Source organism: Photinus pyralis, unplaced genomic scaffold, assembly GCF_008802855.1.
Source record: "Photinus pyralis isolate 1611_PpyrPB1 unplaced genomic scaffold, Ppyr1.3 Ppyr1.4_LG5, whole genome shotgun sequence".
NCBI classification, from domain to species: domain Eukaryota; kingdom Metazoa; phylum Arthropoda; class Insecta; order Coleoptera; family Lampyridae; genus Photinus; species Photinus pyralis.
Genome location: NW_022170596.1, coordinates 21,664,912 through 21,682,868, shown reverse-complemented (window position 1 = coordinate 21,682,868; position 17,957 = coordinate 21,664,912). Strand labels below are relative to the sequence as shown.

General features: G+C 38.9%; 2 protein-coding genes across 2 annotated transcripts in view; one reads left to right on the top strand and one right to left on the bottom strand.

Annotated features, from left to right (window-relative positions):
- Positions 1–1,755, bottom strand: LOC116170620 (uncharacterized protein F54H12.2-like). Its single transcript, XM_031487124.1, has 2 exons — positions 1,389–1,755; positions 1–671 (listed from the first exon to the last, which is right to left on the bottom strand). Exons 1-2 carry the CDS (start codon positions 1,753–1,755, stop codon positions 1–3), a joined length of 1,038 nt encoding a protein of 345 aa, XP_031342984.1.
- A 5,027-nt stretch (positions 1,756–6,782) lies between these two features.
- Positions 6,783–17,957, top strand: part of LOC116171422 — a 29,062-nt gene continuing 17,887 nt past the window's right edge. Inside the window, exons 1-23 of the mRNA XM_031488259.1 lie at positions 6,783–6,900; positions 6,949–6,993; positions 7,461–7,517; positions 7,570–7,614; positions 7,703–7,759; positions 7,812–8,072; positions 8,127–8,177; positions 8,226–8,387; positions 8,439–8,468; positions 8,517–8,618; positions 9,296–9,346; positions 9,400–9,540; positions 9,587–9,694; positions 9,744–9,797; positions 9,850–10,005; positions 10,056–10,085; positions 10,141–10,248; positions 11,046–11,240; positions 11,287–11,394; positions 11,445–11,498; positions 11,550–11,705; positions 11,755–11,784; positions 17,457–17,573. Coding sequence (XP_031344119.1) covers positions 6,786–6,900; positions 6,949–6,993; positions 7,461–7,517; positions 7,570–7,614; positions 7,703–7,759; positions 7,812–8,072; positions 8,127–8,177; positions 8,226–8,387; positions 8,439–8,468; positions 8,517–8,618; positions 9,296–9,346; positions 9,400–9,540; positions 9,587–9,694; positions 9,744–9,797; positions 9,850–10,005; positions 10,056–10,085; positions 10,141–10,248; positions 11,046–11,240; positions 11,287–11,394; positions 11,445–11,498; positions 11,550–11,705; positions 11,755–11,784; positions 17,457–17,573 — 2,233 coding nt within the window. The 5' untranslated portion in view covers positions 6,783–6,785. The remainder of the gene's footprint in view (positions 6,901–6,948; positions 6,994–7,460; positions 7,518–7,569; positions 7,615–7,702; positions 7,760–7,811; positions 8,073–8,126; positions 8,178–8,225; positions 8,388–8,438; positions 8,469–8,516; positions 8,619–9,295; positions 9,347–9,399; positions 9,541–9,586; positions 9,695–9,743; positions 9,798–9,849; positions 10,006–10,055; positions 10,086–10,140; positions 10,249–11,045; positions 11,241–11,286; positions 11,395–11,444; positions 11,499–11,549; positions 11,706–11,754; positions 11,785–17,456; positions 17,574–17,957) is intronic.

Below are 17,957 nucleotides of genomic sequence, written 5' to 3'. Positions count from 1 at the left end.
TTAACTGTTGAAATCTGCGTTAACATTTCGGTGTTTATCGATTTCAATGACATTGTCGAACTCCGCATATACCAAGCAGTTTACTGTTTCAGTTAACGCATCTTGAAATCCAACTTCGATGCGCAATGAACCATTCCTAACTAAATTCCAATGTGTTGTGGCGTTAGCGGATAAATCAGGTGTCAGGTCAAAGGTAGTTAAACAGTAGCCGTGAGGGTAATCTAAACGCGATATGTTATTTCCTTCATTCAAAAAATGAATACCCGTCCCCGAAAATAAAGTATGATATGCCCGTACGTATAATCCTTCCCGTGTGAAATCAGGTTGCAACGGCTTTGAAGGAATTTGCTGTCCGTCGATGTACAGGGACATGTAATTAATCTTGTAGTTTTGGAAATTGAAAGGGTTAGACGCGTAATCGCCATTAAACGCTTTATTGGATACAAAACCGATTATGCAACGTTTTGGCAGCTGTCCAAGGAAGACGTTATCTAAAGATTTACGCTGTATTCCGGTTGGTATTGTTAACACTTTTACATCGGTCCGAGTAATAGGATATTTTGCGGCGGACGTTTCTAATGCTTTAGTGTGAGCGAGAAGAATTGTAGGATTTATCTTCATTCTTCGTACCAGCAAATTGGCATCGACAATTTTTACTTTATAAGTTGCACCTGCACCAGCCATTAAGTTAAACGAATCTCTGGATCTCACAAATTTAACTTTCATTTCAACACCGTTTATGAGAAATTTTTCTTGGTTAAACAAATCGGCATGGACATGTCCAATCATCTCTATCATGTTACTCTCGGCTGCTGCGGCTTGACGTATAGTGAAACCTACGTTATCTGCTGTTAATGTGTCCATTTTTTTTTGGTGTATCGTTGTGCCACAATGAACACCCCAGATGTGATGTTTTGGCTTCCAAACCATAATTTAGCAAAGTTTCAATATATGCACGATACGCATATGTGTTATTAGGTGGCGACACCAATTTCTGATTTAAACATATCTCCACCTGGCTATACAGCGTGTGTAACCAATTGTTGGCTGGACCTACAACATCTCCAACACCCAATATTGAATCATCTTGTTTTACAATTCTTGCCGTGATATAGAGCATAGTGTGACTTAAATCCAAATAATCATTCCCGCTTCCGGGGATTACGAATTCTATCGGAGCATCATCGGTTAACGAGGATAAAGGTTTGTAAAAAACCCATTCGCCACTTTCAATACTTGTTTGAGTAGCTGGCAGTGCGAACAAATCCAGCTCTGATTTTATGCACTCACAAGACTGCGCGTGAAGGAATGCCATGTTTATTGCTTTGAAAATATGTCACTAAATTTGGGCTTTGTAGGTTTTTTAATTCTTGATGTAGTTTTCTTACGACTTGCAATTTTAAACTGATCAAGTTTGGGTATGTGAGGTGTTTTATAACCAGATCCTTGCATCAATGTATCAATTTTTTCATCGGCTTTGCGTTTTAGATTTCTTCCTGCTTCGTGAATTCGATCTTGAAACGCTTCCTTGATAGGCTTATCCTCGATTATATCGCCTAGTACATTCGTACCGGTTCGTAAAGCTTCTTTCCCAACTGCACGCATTCCGGATTTAAACAATGGTAAAATACTACGAAACACTCCACCTAACCAGCTTCCTATCCCATGACCTCTTTGATACGGTGACCCCCTATAAATCGTACCAATGCCAGTACCGGCTTGATTTACGTAGTACTGTTGGTATGGACCCCCCATTTCTTAAAATGTAGCTTCAAGCTCAATGTTCCAAACTCGAATGGCATTGATTGTCCAGTATCAGTCCTTATGTTTATTTCAATATTTTCAAATTCTTTTATCATCACAGGTATATAGTGCGTTGGGGAGAACACAACATCCTTATGACAGCCGTAATTGTAATTTTCAGCAGTTATATTAACTATTCGCATTAGTGGAGATACAACGTTCCCCACGATTTGTGGTTCTACAATATCGCAATAGATGAACATTTGTGAGGGCAATCCAAATGCTGGCGGGATGGGGTGGCACTGGATCTTGAACAATGTTTTGTTCGGGACGAAATCCCAATTGTAAAGCAAGACGCTCTGAAAAACCCAGTATCGAGAGTGTTTCTGTCTTAATTTGAACTGATACACGTTTAGTAAGAGTGTAATACTCTAAAGTCACCAATCTTCCTATAATCTCATGCTTATTCATTTCTCTAACTACATCCTCGACAGTATCGTAGTTCCCTGATGCCAAACGAATTACATGCCAGCCGTTAGCGTGATACGTTATTTGCTCGGAGTCATCACGAAAAAAGTCCGCCGCGTTTTTTAACACTCTTTTTGCAGATAAATCTTCCGGAGGTGTTACTCTATAATATATTAAATTATCGATCTCACTTATTGACGCGAACGAACACGGGTACTGAATTTCCGAAACACCAACGCACCACCGCCCATTTAATCTTATACGTTTTGGTAGCTGTGTTACAAAGTTTGACGTCGTATTGCTGGGGAAGTATTCCATGGAACTATTGCTCAATAAGGTTGCATAAAATTCCTCCGTCATATCTTTTTTAGTTCTGATGCAGATATCCAAGAATTGAATTTTTCACTATATCCTTTCCACTTGACCAAATACTTTTTGTTTTTCCCACGACCTTTCTCTTCTAAGATTTTATCAATTTTAAACACTGTATTCTCATCAAGTGTAACAACTTGCAGCTCTTCTTCGTAAAAAGTTCCCTCTATATCTTCACCATTCAAATCTACTATTCTATAAACTGGAGGTCGACGATTTATAACTTTGACGATTTTAAACACTTCTTGACTGAAATTGCTCTCATAGCCCTTCTCAAAATGATGCTTGCTTCTGGCTATTCTCACGTGTTGTCCCACCTTATATTTAGGTTGAGCCTCTTTACCAAATCCCTTCGCATACAGATTCTGCCAAACGATTAAAATGTTTTCATCTGTCACCTCAATCGGTGCCATCTTGATTGCAGAATGATAACTCTTGTTATACGCAGACACAAGATCTTGTAGAACGTCCACATATCTATACGTATTACTATATGTAAACCATCGCCACATTCTGGACTTTAAACTCCGATTCCATCTCTCAACGACGGCCGCTTTTACATCAGGATTATGAGTTACATAGTAATTTATTTCATGCTTTCTAAAGAATTTTTGAACATCACCGGCAATAAACTCTTTCCCTTTATCGGTTTGTATATTATCCGGTGTATTACCACACTCGTTAAAGATTGATGCAAATGCTTCAATTATGGAAGATGCTGTTTTCTGCTTGAGGGGTCTTGCCCACGCTTTTTTACTGAATACGTCTATGACTGTTAATATGTAATTGTAACCGTCATTAAACTTAGTTAAAGTTCTCATATCACATAGGTCGGCTTGAAAGAGCTCAAACATATTATTGACAATGTACTTGTTTCGGGCAAATTTCTTTTTAACAGGTTTGTGCATAGTGTAAGCCTCTTGTTTCTGCAGCCATGTCTTGATATCTTCAGCGGGGTATTTGTTCTTTATTTCTGCTAGCAAGGACGATGCTCCAGCGAAACCTGCGGGATGGGCCGGATCGTAATATATGATATCCATCCTTAAAGTTCAAATGCTTCCCACAGAGATTCAGAGATATTGAGAGGTTTAGTTCTTTTTCGGCGTTTTTGGGGTGGTTGTTGTTGTGGTAAAATTAATTCGGAATCGGCATCGTAATCGGTAAAGCTTCTATCTCGATTTATATTAAGTTTTACCGTGCTGGTACGGTGAGGCGGGGTATTCCGTCTTCTCACGTTGCCCACGAATTCTTGAGGTACATTGATTTCTTTAACATAAGCCGCAAACTTCTCCCAACCTTCGGGGTTTGATGTCTTCCTCGGTCTTATTGTATCATGGACCAGATCGATAATATTCGACGAAGGAATAACCTCACCTTTTATTGTGACAATTCCTTTGTTATCCCAGCCGATGTTACTTGAGGCCGTGAGCATCCGTAAAAATCCTTCGGCTTTCTTCTTAAAAGTTGCGGTATTGTGGTTAATATGTCAACCTCCGATATACCCTCTGGCCTTGAATCAATTGAGATGCTTACTGGCTTCCGCATCTGGTCAGCAAAATGTAAATATTTCTGTAGAACTTGATTATACTGCTGCCACTTATCATGATCAGACAAATTCGACTTTAAGATTTGCATCATTTCATCATCTATCCGTGATAAAACATCTTCTTTCCTATTCTCATTTGCTTTAAGCCGCTGTATAACTTCTTGAGGCACGAGTAACATTTTCTTTCCGTGCTCCATAATTATTATTATTTAAACAAACTTCCGAGTATACCACCAAGTAATGGTCCTAATATAAATGGCAGGAACGCTCCTCCGCTTTGCACCAAGATCTGTTTTTTCTTTCTTATTGTTTCGTGAGGCTTTACCATACGTCTCAAGATAGTCTTATGACGACTGAGACTTCGTTTCTGATTATCAGTCAGTTCAGCTTTACCTTTTAAAGTATTGTAAATGCATTCACATATGCAATGAATTTGATCATCATCCAAACATTTTATTAAGGCTTGACGCTCCTTAGGCCCCAATTTTGCGAGAGCACGCAGCAACTCTGCGTGTTTAGTCAGCTTTGCAGACATTATAAATTAATAATGCCTAATTTATCAAGATTTAAACCTTTAATACCCTTTTTTGGGGTATATACTACACACGCGCCGTCTTCTTCGAAAATCGACGTTCTGTATCGGAATACATCCGGTGTACTTTGTTTTAAATCGAATAATAAATACCCATGTGGTTTAGATGTGGCATCATTATATGCTTCCTCTAAAAACTTTGAATTTTCAGGTAAAATTTGTCGAGTTAAATGCTTAATTTGTGCACGATCACGAGGATTTTTAAATAGAATTATGTAATGAGTGTTTAAAGAAATATCTCTCTGGCCTTTTCCTTGATGGAATATGTTTTGGGTTAAGAAAAATACACTAAGATTTCGGTGATGACAACCTTTTGTAAAAATGTCTACCATGGACCCATTTGATTCACGCATTAGATCATCTATGATCACCAGTGTTGGTTTTAAACCATCGAAATTAGACATGTCAGGTAGTCCCTGATGAAACTCAATACCCTTTAAATCGTCGTACAATTCCTGCCATTCAGCGTAATGCCATACTATTCTTTCAAACACTACGTTGCAGATGTTTCCTACATTTTTAAGAAAATTTACAACAAAATAACTCTTTCCAGATCCGCTTGGTCCACTTACGATTGCACTAAAGGGGTGATAAATCTTATTCTCCATTGTAAATTCGTCGAAGTATGCAAACAAACTGAATAAAATAGACCACGACCTTGGAAAAACTCGAGGTCAAAGTCCAAGACCATGACCTTGGGGAGGTCAAAGTCCAAGACCATGACCTTGGGAAAAACCCAATGCTACGACAAGTTCATAGTCCAAGGCCATGACTTGAGGAAACCCATTGCAATGGCCTCGGGAAATACCCAAATAAGAAATGTACGCTCTAATTTCAGTTAGTATTTGACTACCGACTCATTAACATCACCTAACGTATTGTTACAAGTTTTATTAGACTCGCATAATCTACTGCAGTTTACGTAATTATACAGTGCTAATCTGTGCATCTCTCTCTTTCTTATGTGTTAGGGAGGGTGTGTGTGTGTGTGGATAAACTTGGAAAAACAAGGATTTTCAAACAAAAACTAAGAAAAAGTAAGTACACAAATATTTTCTTGTTTTGCTTGCTTCTCGCTTTGCTTTTTCCTCTTCTTCTTCTTTGTAAAATTTGAAATGTATGGATTACCATTTTCTAAGAGTATGTACTTAGATTAGGTTTGTAATACAGCATCTCTTATTTTTCTCTACACCTCTCTCTTTTAAATTCGCTAGGAAAATCCCAGAGCACAATTTTAGTCCAAACTCAAATCCCAGAATCCAAATCACACAATCTCAACTCAGCATCCAAGACCACGACCTTGATCCAGAATCCATAATCACAACCCTGCCCCAGGATCCAAGACCATGATCCTGTACTTTGGTCACGATCTTGGAAAAACCTCAAAACCATGATCTTGGGAAAAACCCCAAGACTACGACCTTGGGAAAACCCAAAGCCACGACATTGGGAAAAACCCAAAACCACGACCTTGGGAAAACCCAAGGTCACGACCTTGGGAAAACCCAAGGTCCACGACCTTGGGAAAACCCAAAGCCACGACCTTGGGAAAAACCCAAGGCCACGACCTTGGGAAAACCCAAAGCCACGACCTTGGGAAAAACCCAAAGCCACGACCTTGGGAAAAACCCAAGGCCACGACCTTGGGAAAAACCCAAGGTCTCCGTGACGTCACAGAAAGTGGTGGGGGTAAGTGTCGGCATTCTACTCATACATTTTGCTTCCTATTTTTGTTCTAGCATTAAAACCTAATCAGTATCTGCTTTTTTTACAGCAACTACTACCACAACAACAGTTGCTCCTACTACATCAGTTGGTGACACAGGTAAACTTTTGCCGAAACATTTTTTGAAATGTAAATACACCCGTGGAATGCTTTCTGCATTATAGTACAAGATCTCACATAAGGTCAACCTTCGGTCATCTGTTTACCGAGTGAAATATATTTTTTAGCAATCAGACATTAAGGGTACATAGTTTTAATTTTGTCTTTTAGGCAACCATTTGCAATGTGTCTGTTTACATATTAAGATAACTAAAAGAAGTATTTCACTCGCTAAACAAATGGGCGAAGGTTGGCCTTACCTGCGATTTTATACTATTAGTTTTTACTGTAAACTAGAGCAAGTAACAACGGAGACAGCGCAATGGGGTGGGGGACTAATTCGAAGAACAAAACGTGAGTTTGTTGTTCCGGATGAATGATCTCCACTACATTATTTTATAGGACCAACAACAGTATCAACTCCAACTCAACCTGCAACCGTTCAGGGTAACTATTCAAAAACTATAAAAATTAGGCACTTTCACATTTTCTGGACCAGAGCAATAAAAAAAATGAAAGTGGACACACATTTAGACACCAGTCGGATTTCGCACTAAACACAATTTAATTTGCTAATATAGCAAACAAAAAGCTTCTAGAACATTTTCGAAGGTCATATTCACAGAAAGAATTAGTCACATCCGCTTTTATACCGTATCTCTGATGGCGCTTTGATAACGTTCTAGAAAATTCTCTACGGTACATTTATACCAAACACGTATCCAACTGGGACCCTTTCGGCGACTCCCTGCAAGGTTAAGAGATGCAACGTATTTTCAAAGCCCATCAAGTTGCTTAAAATTTTCCAAAACGTCAACCATTTAATAAACCTTTCTGACTCTTAAATAATGGTGTCACCGTACTTTAATAAAGACCATCTACACTGCTTATCACTGTATATTATCGTAAATTAGAGCAACTGGCAACGGAGACAGCGCGTTGGGGCGGGGGATTAATTCGAAGGACGAAACGTGAGTTTGTTGCACTGGATCAATTATCTCCACTGGGTATATTATTTTATAGGACCGACAACAACGGCAAGTCCAATTAAACCTGCACCAATTCCTGGTAATTATTCAAATGTTTCCTAACCGTTGGGCTAGAAGGAAAAGCAAAAAAAAACTATAACTTGCATTGCAATCCCTAAATGTTTCAGGGCCGCCTCTAACACCGCCACCAACAGGTTTAGCGGCAGACATAGGAAATCACACCTGTAAGGAGTCACATGGTGAAACAGTTTACCGCAAACATTCCTACCATTTTAGTTAGCAAAGATGGAGTTAAATTCGAAAGATGGAGTTTGGCCGGAACACTCGATACCATTGTAACCATACCGAAGGTCGCTATTAAAGCAGACATCCCAACGATCTTATCCATCGAAGAAATCGATGTGGTAGCTACAGGCGTAACAGTTTCAGACGAAATTAAATACGACGTCTTTTTGGACAAAGATGGAAGAACCACGATTAAACTCGCGATACCGAAGGGTGTAGCTCCAAGCCGAGTGGAAATCAAAAAGGGCGATGGTAAATAGTTGCAATGAACATATTCCAATGCACGTACAGTCTTGTTTGTTTCAGACGACATCACTATAAACGTAGCAACAAGACTAGACGGCCTTTTTTCTGAAGGTTAGACACTATTATTCTATTTGACTGTATTACAAAACCAGATTATAGCAACTGGCCCTTCATCTTCAATGAAATTTGAATCATCAGAGCTTAATGCCGAACATATCACTACCATTACCTTACCTTTCGGTTTCAAGACGGCGACAAAGGGAATAACCTATACGATCGATGGCATACAAGATGTCGACCTAATACCATCAAATACTATTGGTAGAACACTTCACTAACCAATTAATTAGTTTTATCATAATCTTCTTTCAGTTAATCTTGGCGATCTGTCTCCTTCCAAAGGTTGTACAACTGTACTTAGGTTGAAATCGTTGTAATGCCGTGTTATAGGTGCGACTGAAACTGGAGTAAACTACGAAGTACTTGAGGATGATAATAAAAAAATTGTAGTCAAAATTATGGTACCTTCAAAAAAACCACCAGTTGCACAAGGTATGTGACTTGATTCCCATCTTTGCTGTTTCAACTTTTATAGGTTTCGCCATAAATTCAAAACCGGTCGTTTAAAGTTTTTGTTAACAAACGCTAGCACTCAAAATAAAATTACAATAAAAAAAAACAAAATGCTGCTTCTATGGACAACCATCAATAATTCTTCGATTTATCGGAGTTCTCAAGTATTGCTGCATTTATTTAATTGGGAAGCGCGGTTTTTTTAACATTGTTGTACACCCTTACAATTTAACTATCAATATTTTCATACTACACAGTTGTTCACGATCACTGTTTAATTGGTACTTTATTAGCGGTACACGGTTACCATCAACATTTTAATGTTGCGAACCGTCTTGCAGAGTCGCGTTATCCACCCCCCGGGCGACTTAAACACGTCCCTCATAACGTAGCATCTTTCAACTTAATATAATCTCATGATAAAAAACGCTAAAGTTACAATGTGGTCTTTTGTACGTATAAAATTTCCTTGTTCCAATGTAGTGAGTAAAAAATCATTCATTTTAAATCTTAATTTAGGCTACCAGGCGAAAATTCATTTTTACCATTCATTTGTTCATAAAACTATGTTTGATCTCTACTTAATTTAAAGGTCTACAGTAAAACCATATTCTAAAAGCCTCTAATTTTGAAAATACTCAAATTGAAATGTGTAGGTGAATCCGAGACGACTCCAAGAACTCCTACCGGTATAGGAAGTACAACATGTGAGTAAAGATAACAAAGAAATAGATAACAAAGAGGACTTTCATTCGTTTAGACAACAAGGATGGGGTGAAATTTGAACGCAGCAATGTCAATAATCAACTTGACACCATTGTAACTATACCGTACACGCAACTCAAGGGGAATATTCCTCACACACTACGTATTGAAGAAATCAGTGTGGCTAACTTTGGTGGTAAGTTCAAGAAAATTTCATTTAATTCATCAGTCCATAATCGCAGATGTAACGCAGTATGACGTTTTGTTGGACAAGGAAGGGCGGTCCACTATCAAATTCACTGTCCCTAAAGGAAAATCTCCAACTGTGGTGACCATAAAGAAAAACGGAAGTAAGTTACACTAGTAGTCCATCACTTGTAAATTTGCTCTCTATTTCAGATGAAATTGTTGCCACTTCCTTTACCAATATTGACCCTTCAACTGTAGCAGTAGGTACGTAAGTTATGACTAAGTACTGTACGAGTGGATAGTGAACCTATTTCAGAGGCTTCAACCGGCTTCAAACTTGAAATGAATGAAAAAGACGATGCGTACTTTACAACAGTTAAACTACCGTTTACCCCGGTCGATGATTCAAGTGTGCTGGCTTTTGTTCTTGAAGGAGTCAAAAATGTGGATAACATACAATCTGGAACAACAGGTGAAATGCTACTCTCTGCGGTATTGCGTACTAAATCGTTGTCATTGTAGTGGTCCTTGACAATCTGTCTATATCCAAAGGTTGTACTTTTTTGTTGTACTTGTGGTAAAAGTGTTACCAGTACATATTTTGTAGGTGTTACATCCGGTTTAGACTACGAAATTGCTTCCGAAGGTTCTAACAAGCGAGTTATTACAATTAAAGTACCTTCTGAGAAAATTACAACGCAGTCAGCGAGTAAAGGTATTGCATTTGTTTTTATTTTTAAAAGAGCTATATGGTATGTGGTTTCCGAACATGTGACTATTCCTAAGTCACCTCTAGCTTTCGGTAACTTTTAAATTAACACCTTCTCATATATGAGTTTTACAAGACAGAGTTACGAGATTTTTAAATAAAACGTTTTATTTCGGAGAAATCTTCATCAACATTTTTTTATGCGGATAAGAACATACGCGAATCGTTAATCTGCATTGAGGTCGTTTCGGTTTTTCTGGTCGCTACGATTTACAGATAAGAACTGTAAATTGCGATTGGTAGCTAGAGAACGCACGGAGAGTATTGAGTGTGTGCGAGCACTGGCGGAATACCTATTTCGTTTCGGGGGTTTTGAGCAAAAATACATCCAGAAGTGCGACCGCGAGAGGCCTCAAATTGTTATTATTTTATCAGCAAAGAAAAAGTTCGTTCTAACAGAGCCGTGGGGATTACGGGTTGAGCCGCGACAGACCTCAACTCGAGGTTTCTTTGAAGAAATTTAGAAGAGGGGGTGGAGGGGCTCAGAAATGGATCCAAATAACTTCATGCTCTGACGTAGAGCACGTTGTAACTCGAATACGGTAAAGGCCAATTAGGTACCTACGTGGGGGTGTGCCGAAGCAATTATTGGCATTTGAAAAAAAAAACATAATGCGTTCATATGCACACTTTACTATTTAACTTTTGCCGTATCTACTAACGTAGTCAACTGGAACTCCTGCTTTCACCTACTATTATATTCAAAGGTTTAATAACAACTGTAGATTATATATTATGTTCAGGTGAATCCATAACAACTCCAACTCCTGTGGGTTTCCGCACTTATAGTTTTATAGATGACAAAAATGGGGTGAAATTTGACCGAAACAATGTAAATAATCAACTTGAGACCATTGTAACTATACCATACGAAAAACTGAAGGTGAATATTCCGCATTCACTACGTATAGAAGAAGGCAGTGTGGCTAACTTTGGTGGTAAGTTCAAGAAGATTTAATTCAGTTCATCACTCAATAATCGCAGAAGCAAAGCCGTATGACGTTTTGTTAGACAAGGAAGGGCAATCCACTATCAAACTCACTGTCCCTAAAGGAAAATCTCCAACTGTGGTGACCATCAAGAAAGACGGAAGTGAGTTAGACTACTAGTCCCACAATTTGTACATTCGCTCTCTATTGCAGAAAACATTATTGCCACTTCCTCTACCGACATTGACCCTTCAACTGTAGCAGTTCGTAAGTTATAACTATAGTACTGTACCAGTTGAGAGAGTGAACCTATTGCAGAGGCTTCAAGCGGCTTCAAACTTGAAACGAATAAAAAAAACGATGCGTACTTTGCAAAAGTTACGTTACCGTTTTCTCCGACCGATGAATCAAGTGAGCTGGCTTTTGTTCTTGAAGGGGTCAAAGATGTGGATAACATACTACCTGGAACAACAGGTAAATTTCCACACTTGCGGAATTGCGCACTGCATCTTTCTTATTGTAGTGGCCATTGACGACCTGTCTACATCCAAAGGTTGTACTTTTTTGTTGTACTTGTTCCGAAATGGGTTACCAATCCATATTTTGTAGGTGTTACATCCGGTTTAGAGTACGAAATTGCGTCAGATGGTTCTAACAAGCCAGTTATAACAATCAAAGCACCTTCTGAGATGATGGAGAAAACTACAACGCAGTCACCGGATAAAGGTATTTTGACTATTTTTAGCGCATTTTCCAACTCGTGTTGAAAGGCGTTATTATGGTCACTTTCTCCGTCCACCCGTCCCTGCGAGACATTAACTACTCCTACAGTGTTTTCAAGATATTTACTTCGGTTTTTAGCGCATTTCCACAAAAATTTAAAAAAATGCGCTATTGTGGGCAATTTGTCTGTCCGTCCGTCCGTCCGTCCGTCCGTTCGCTCGTTCGTTGAGACGCTACTAGTTCTTTATATCTTAAGAGCTATTGTTCTAGTTTTTTCGCTATTTCGTTTGTTGTGGTGTCGAGGCTTGCAGCAAGAAAGGAATTTTTTCTGCGTTTATTGCTAAAAAAGTTATTGTAAAAAAATCAAAAAACCATTTTTTACATGTTCCGTAATTTTACACTTTTGCCGTTTCTTAACGATCCTAGAGATCGTTTATAAATTTTGTATTGCTGTCTGTCGTCTGTCTGTTGGTCTGTCCGTCTGTTCCTTTGTCTGTCTGTCCCACTATCTGTCCGTGTGAACGATAACTTTGTTTAGAAATGTCCGATCGCTTTGGCATCTCCTTTGGTTATGAACTGAATTGCATGAAATTCAATATGGGCATATAATAATAATATATATAATATAATAATAATACGCAATGCCAAAAGTTGAGTCGAATCGATTCAAAATTCACAGTGCCCTTTTCGCATCTCGACCATTTATAAACCGAATTGCAAACTTTTTTATTTATAAAAGTATTTCAATGAAATTTAATACATAGGCACTTGGAATAAATGAAAATCTAACGCCAGTTTCAAAATTTGATTTTGCGCATGTGCAGTGCCAACTTTTTTATATATGGAAGTATTTAAATGAAATTTAATACATAGGTGCTTGGAATAAAGGAAAATCTAACGCCAGTTTCAACATTTTATTTTGCGCATACGCAGTGCCAACTTTCTTATTTAGAAAAGAATTGAAGTAGCACGTCAAAAATGGACTGCACATGTGCAACGACGCTATGTTTCATATTTGTGGTCGGATTTTTACGATTTTAACAGTAACGGGCGATCAAAAATGAGTTGCTGTCGAGTCGCCTTTGGAAGTTCAAGTTAAATACGAATTCCCATGTAAACAAAAATTCCAAAGGTGACTCGACAGCAACTCATATTTGATCGCATTGTAGTTGCATCTTACAAATGGGAAATGAATGCAAGTGGAAATGCGCTTTATGTAAATCGTTTACGATTACTTTTTAACTTGTTTTACATTCGGTAGCTAATAGCACGGAACCTCAACCGAGAAAAATCTTGACGATTAATGTGCGCATGCGCAATGTCAACTTTCTTACTTATAGAGATATTTTTTGGAAATACATACACACATACATATGCTTCTAGTAAAGGCAAAGTATCTCGAAAACGCTTTGTCGGAGGAGGGGGCCTAAACAACTTCATGCTCTGACACAGAACACCACGGTACCTCGAATACGATAAAGGCCGATTACGTCAAGGCGCGTCGAAACAATTGCTAATTGAATCAAGTACAAATTGTGCACAACTCTTGTCCAGGATAAAACGCATTTTAGCACCCCCAGAGATATTCGTCTAAATTACCAATAGATGTGTCTCGTCCAGATGCTCTATATTCTCTTTGTCAGTACTCTAAGTACTCTACCATTAAATACATTTTTTTCAAAACGTTCCATTTTCCCTTTTTGTGTACTCCCCTCTGACACTCCGTTCACGAGATATCCCCACATACAGTTTTGACATCATCAATAGATATTTTTGCCTTTGTGTGTACTCATACCCGACATTCTGTTCTTCAGATATGAGGAATTGTAACTTCTCTCGAAAAGATGTTGGAGAGGAGAGGAGTAGGAGTTCATTCCTTTCGTTGAGACCTTCCATTAGAGTATTATGAAGAATAAAACCAGTGTCTCCCGCCTCCCTCTCAATTTTGAGTAAGGGCTTTGAATATAAAATTATTTTACATTCAAAGGTAAGGGTAAGAGACTGACAGTAAAAAAAAAGTTCCTTTCGGTCAGACCTTTAATTAGAGTACAATGAAAGGTAAAACCAATTCCCAATTAACATAACGTGAGCTTAACTCCCCTTCCCCCACCCCTCCATTTTCAAAAATTCCCCTAAAACTAATTAAAAGATCAGGGACAGGCAGACGGACGGGCAAAACACAAACAATAGCACATTTTTTTTATTTCTTAAAAAATGGACTAAAAACTATATATGCATTCACTTTAAACTTTCGCCGTATCTACTATAGTCATCTTGAACCCCTGTTTCACCCACTAAGTCGCTGTAGAACGTACTGATTACAAAAGCGCTCATTTTGATATGTTCAGGTGAATCTATAACTCCAACAACTCCTGTCGGTTTCCAAAACACTACATGTGAGTAAGACCAACAATGAAAGATGTAACAGAAATCGATTCCATTTTCTTATAGATAACAAGGATGGCGTGAAATTTGAGCGAAGCAATGTAAATAATCAACTTGATACCATCGTAACAATACCATACGCGCAACTGAAGGAGAATATTCCCCACACATTACGTATTGAAGAAACCAGTGTGGCCAACTTTGGTGGTAAGCTCAAGAAGATATTGTATTACAGTTCATCACTCAATAATTGCAGAAGCAACGCAGTATGACCTTTTATTGGACAAGGAAGGTCGGTCCACTATCAAACTCACTGTCCCTAAAGGGAAATCTCCAACTGTGGTGACCATCAAGAAAGACGGAAGTGAGTTAGAGACTACTAGTCGATCACTTGTAAATTCGCTCTCTATTTCAGATGAAATTGTTGCCACTTCCTCTACCAATATTGACCCTTCAACTGTGGCAGTTCGTAAGTTATGACTATAGTACTGTACCGATTGATAGTGAACCTATTGCAGAGGCTTCAAGCGGCTTCAAACTTGAAACGAGTATGGAAAACGACGCGTACATTACAAAAGTAACGTTACCGTTTACTCCGATCGATGATTCAAGTGAGCTGGCTTTTGTTCTTGAAGGGATCAAAAATATGGGTAACATACCACCTGGAACAACAGGTAAAATTGAACTCTCTGCGGTTTTGCGTACTAAATCGTTGTTCTTGTAGTCGTCCTTGACAATCTGTCCATATCCAAAGGTTGTACTTTTTTGTTGTACTTGTGCTAGAAAGAGTTACCAATACATGTTTGTAGGTGTTACATCCGGTTTAGAGTACGAAATTGCTTCCGATGGTTCTAACCAGCGAGTTATAACAATTAAAGCACCTTCTGAGATGATGGAGAAAATTACGACGCAGTCATCGAGTAAAGGTATTGCAATTGTTTTGATTTTTAAAAAAGGTATGATTTCTTTGATTTTGAATTTTCTACACGATTACTCAAAATTACGTAATCCGACGGTAAGCATAAAATCATTAAACAATTGTTATCTGCGCACAAATCGACTGCTGCAGACGGGCAGTGAATTACGTCATGTAAGTTTTACTTTTAGTCCATTGATCTTCAAAATATTACCATGATTTGTTTCTTAGTTCCAAATTTACGCTCTTGTTCGCCTGTTCGGATATCTCCTTTGAATTGTAGATCACTATAAACCTTTGATCGCGTGCGACTTTACTCGAATTTTTCCAACAGATCTCTACGCAAACTCGCCACCGCCGCTTAAGCTAAATTCCTTTAACCGCTCGACGCGAGTGATATCGTGACTTATCACGAATTACCCCACAGGTTTCTACCACCTAATTGCCACTACTTCACTTTTTCTGATTCACTCTAATTCCACCAATAAACCTAATTTTTTCTTTGCTAATTAGATTTCTTGGCACCCATAACTCAACTTTGCGTGGGGTGCATTACCTCTGAATCGGCAAAATTTATGTAAAATTCGAATTAAACAAAATCCGTGAGCGGGCTATCGTTAAACCTTGTCTAGAAGGAGCGAATTCCCAAATATTCGCCCGTCTTTAATTCGCTCCTTCTGGCCATGGTCTAAACTGGAAGCCATACACGTCAATTTTTATAGATACCGCTTCATGCGAGCGGGAATTTCGAATATGTTTATGGCGACATCCGGACGGGGTAAACAACGCGAGTCATTCAGTTTTCGTTGGCGTCGTTTAGGTTTTCCTGGCAGATAAGAACAGTAAATTGCAATTGGCGGAGAACACGGCGGAGAGTATCGATCGAGTGCGACCACTAACGGAATTTCTGTTTCGTTTCGCGAGCTCTGAGAAAAAATGCAAGAGAAGTGCGGTCGCGAGGGCGTAAACTTCGTCTAATAAAAGTTTTGACGCTCAAGAAAATTTATTTTATCAACAAGAGAAAGTTCAGTCTAAGAGAGCCGTGGGGATTGCGGGTCAAGCCGCGACAGAGCTCAAGTCGAAGAGATGTCATAACAAATTCGTTGGATGCCGGGAAAAAAGACAAAGATAGCGCGCGTTACACCACGGGTGATTATCACAAAAGTAGGTACAAAATAACGTCATGCTGTGATGCAAAAAACTATGGTAACTCGAATACGATCAAGGTTAATTAGGTACCTCTGGGCGCACCCCCCACCATAGTGTCATATTTACTTAGGTACTATGCTCACACTTAGTTTAATAAACCATTGTGGGAAGTAGGTACTGATTACAAAAGCTCTATATTATGTACAGGTGAACCCGTAACAACTGCAACTCCGGTCGGTTTCCAAAACTTTACATGTGAGTAAGGACAACACAAAACTATGTAACAAAATTCGATTTCATTTTTTAAAGATAACAAGGATGGGGTGAAGTTTGAGCGAAGCAATGTAAATAACCAAATTGACACCATTGTAACAATACCATATGCGCAACTCAAGGAGAATATTCCCCACACACTACGTATAGAAGAAACCAGTGTGACTAAACTTGGTGGTAAGTTCAAAGAAGGTTTATTACAATTCATCACCCTATAATCGCAGAAGCAGCACAATATGACGTTTTGTTGGACAAGGAAGGTCGATCCACTATCAAATTCACCGTCCCTAAAGGGAAATCTCCAACTGTGGTGACCATCAAGAAAGACGGAAGTGAGGTAGACTACTAGTCGAACACTTGTAAATTCGCTCTCTATTTCAGATGAAATTATTGCCACTTCATCTACCAATATTGATCCTTCTACTGCAGCAGTTCGTAAGTTATGACTATTTAGTACTGTACATAGTTAATAGTGAACCTATTGCAGAGGCTTCAGGCGGCTTCAAACTTGAAACGACTAAAAAAAACGATGCGTACGTTGCAAAAGTTACGTTACCGTTTTCTCCGACCGATGATTCAAGTGAGCTGGCTTTTGTTTTTGAAGGGGCCAAAGACGTGGATAACATACCACCTGGAACAACAGGTAAATTTCCACGCACTGCGGAATTGCGCACTACATCTTTCTTATTGTAGTGGCCATTGACGACCTGTCTACATCCAAAGGTTGTACTTTTTTGTTGTACTTGTTCCGAAAAGGGTTACCAATACATATTTTGTAGGTGTTACATCCGGTTTAGAGTACGAAATTGCTTCAGATCGTTCTAACAAGCGAGTTATAACAATTAAAGCACCTTCTGAGATGATGGAAAAAAGTACCACGCAGTCAGCGGATAAAGGTGGCGCGACCATTTTTACATATAAGTACCTAGTATAGGTTTTGTTTGTGGTTTCTGAACCTATTACTATTACTATTAACTATTACCTTAAGTACACAGTCGCAAAGACAATGTTTCCCCCTCGATGTCGCGTAACGGGGTTACTGATTCGTCTTGTAAGTGACTGCCGCCAAATCTCCTCTACAAACTTCAGATGGCTCACTTACAATTTTTTATCCGTTGTACGCGAACTCTCTCGGGGCTACCCGCGTAATACCGAAAGACTTATTTATTATGTATAATACTACCACCTTGCTATACTTTTGCATGTGGCCGACTGAATTAACTTCTCTGATCGTGCAACACCACGCTCGCACAGTCTAAAACCTTAATCCCCCCGGCTCG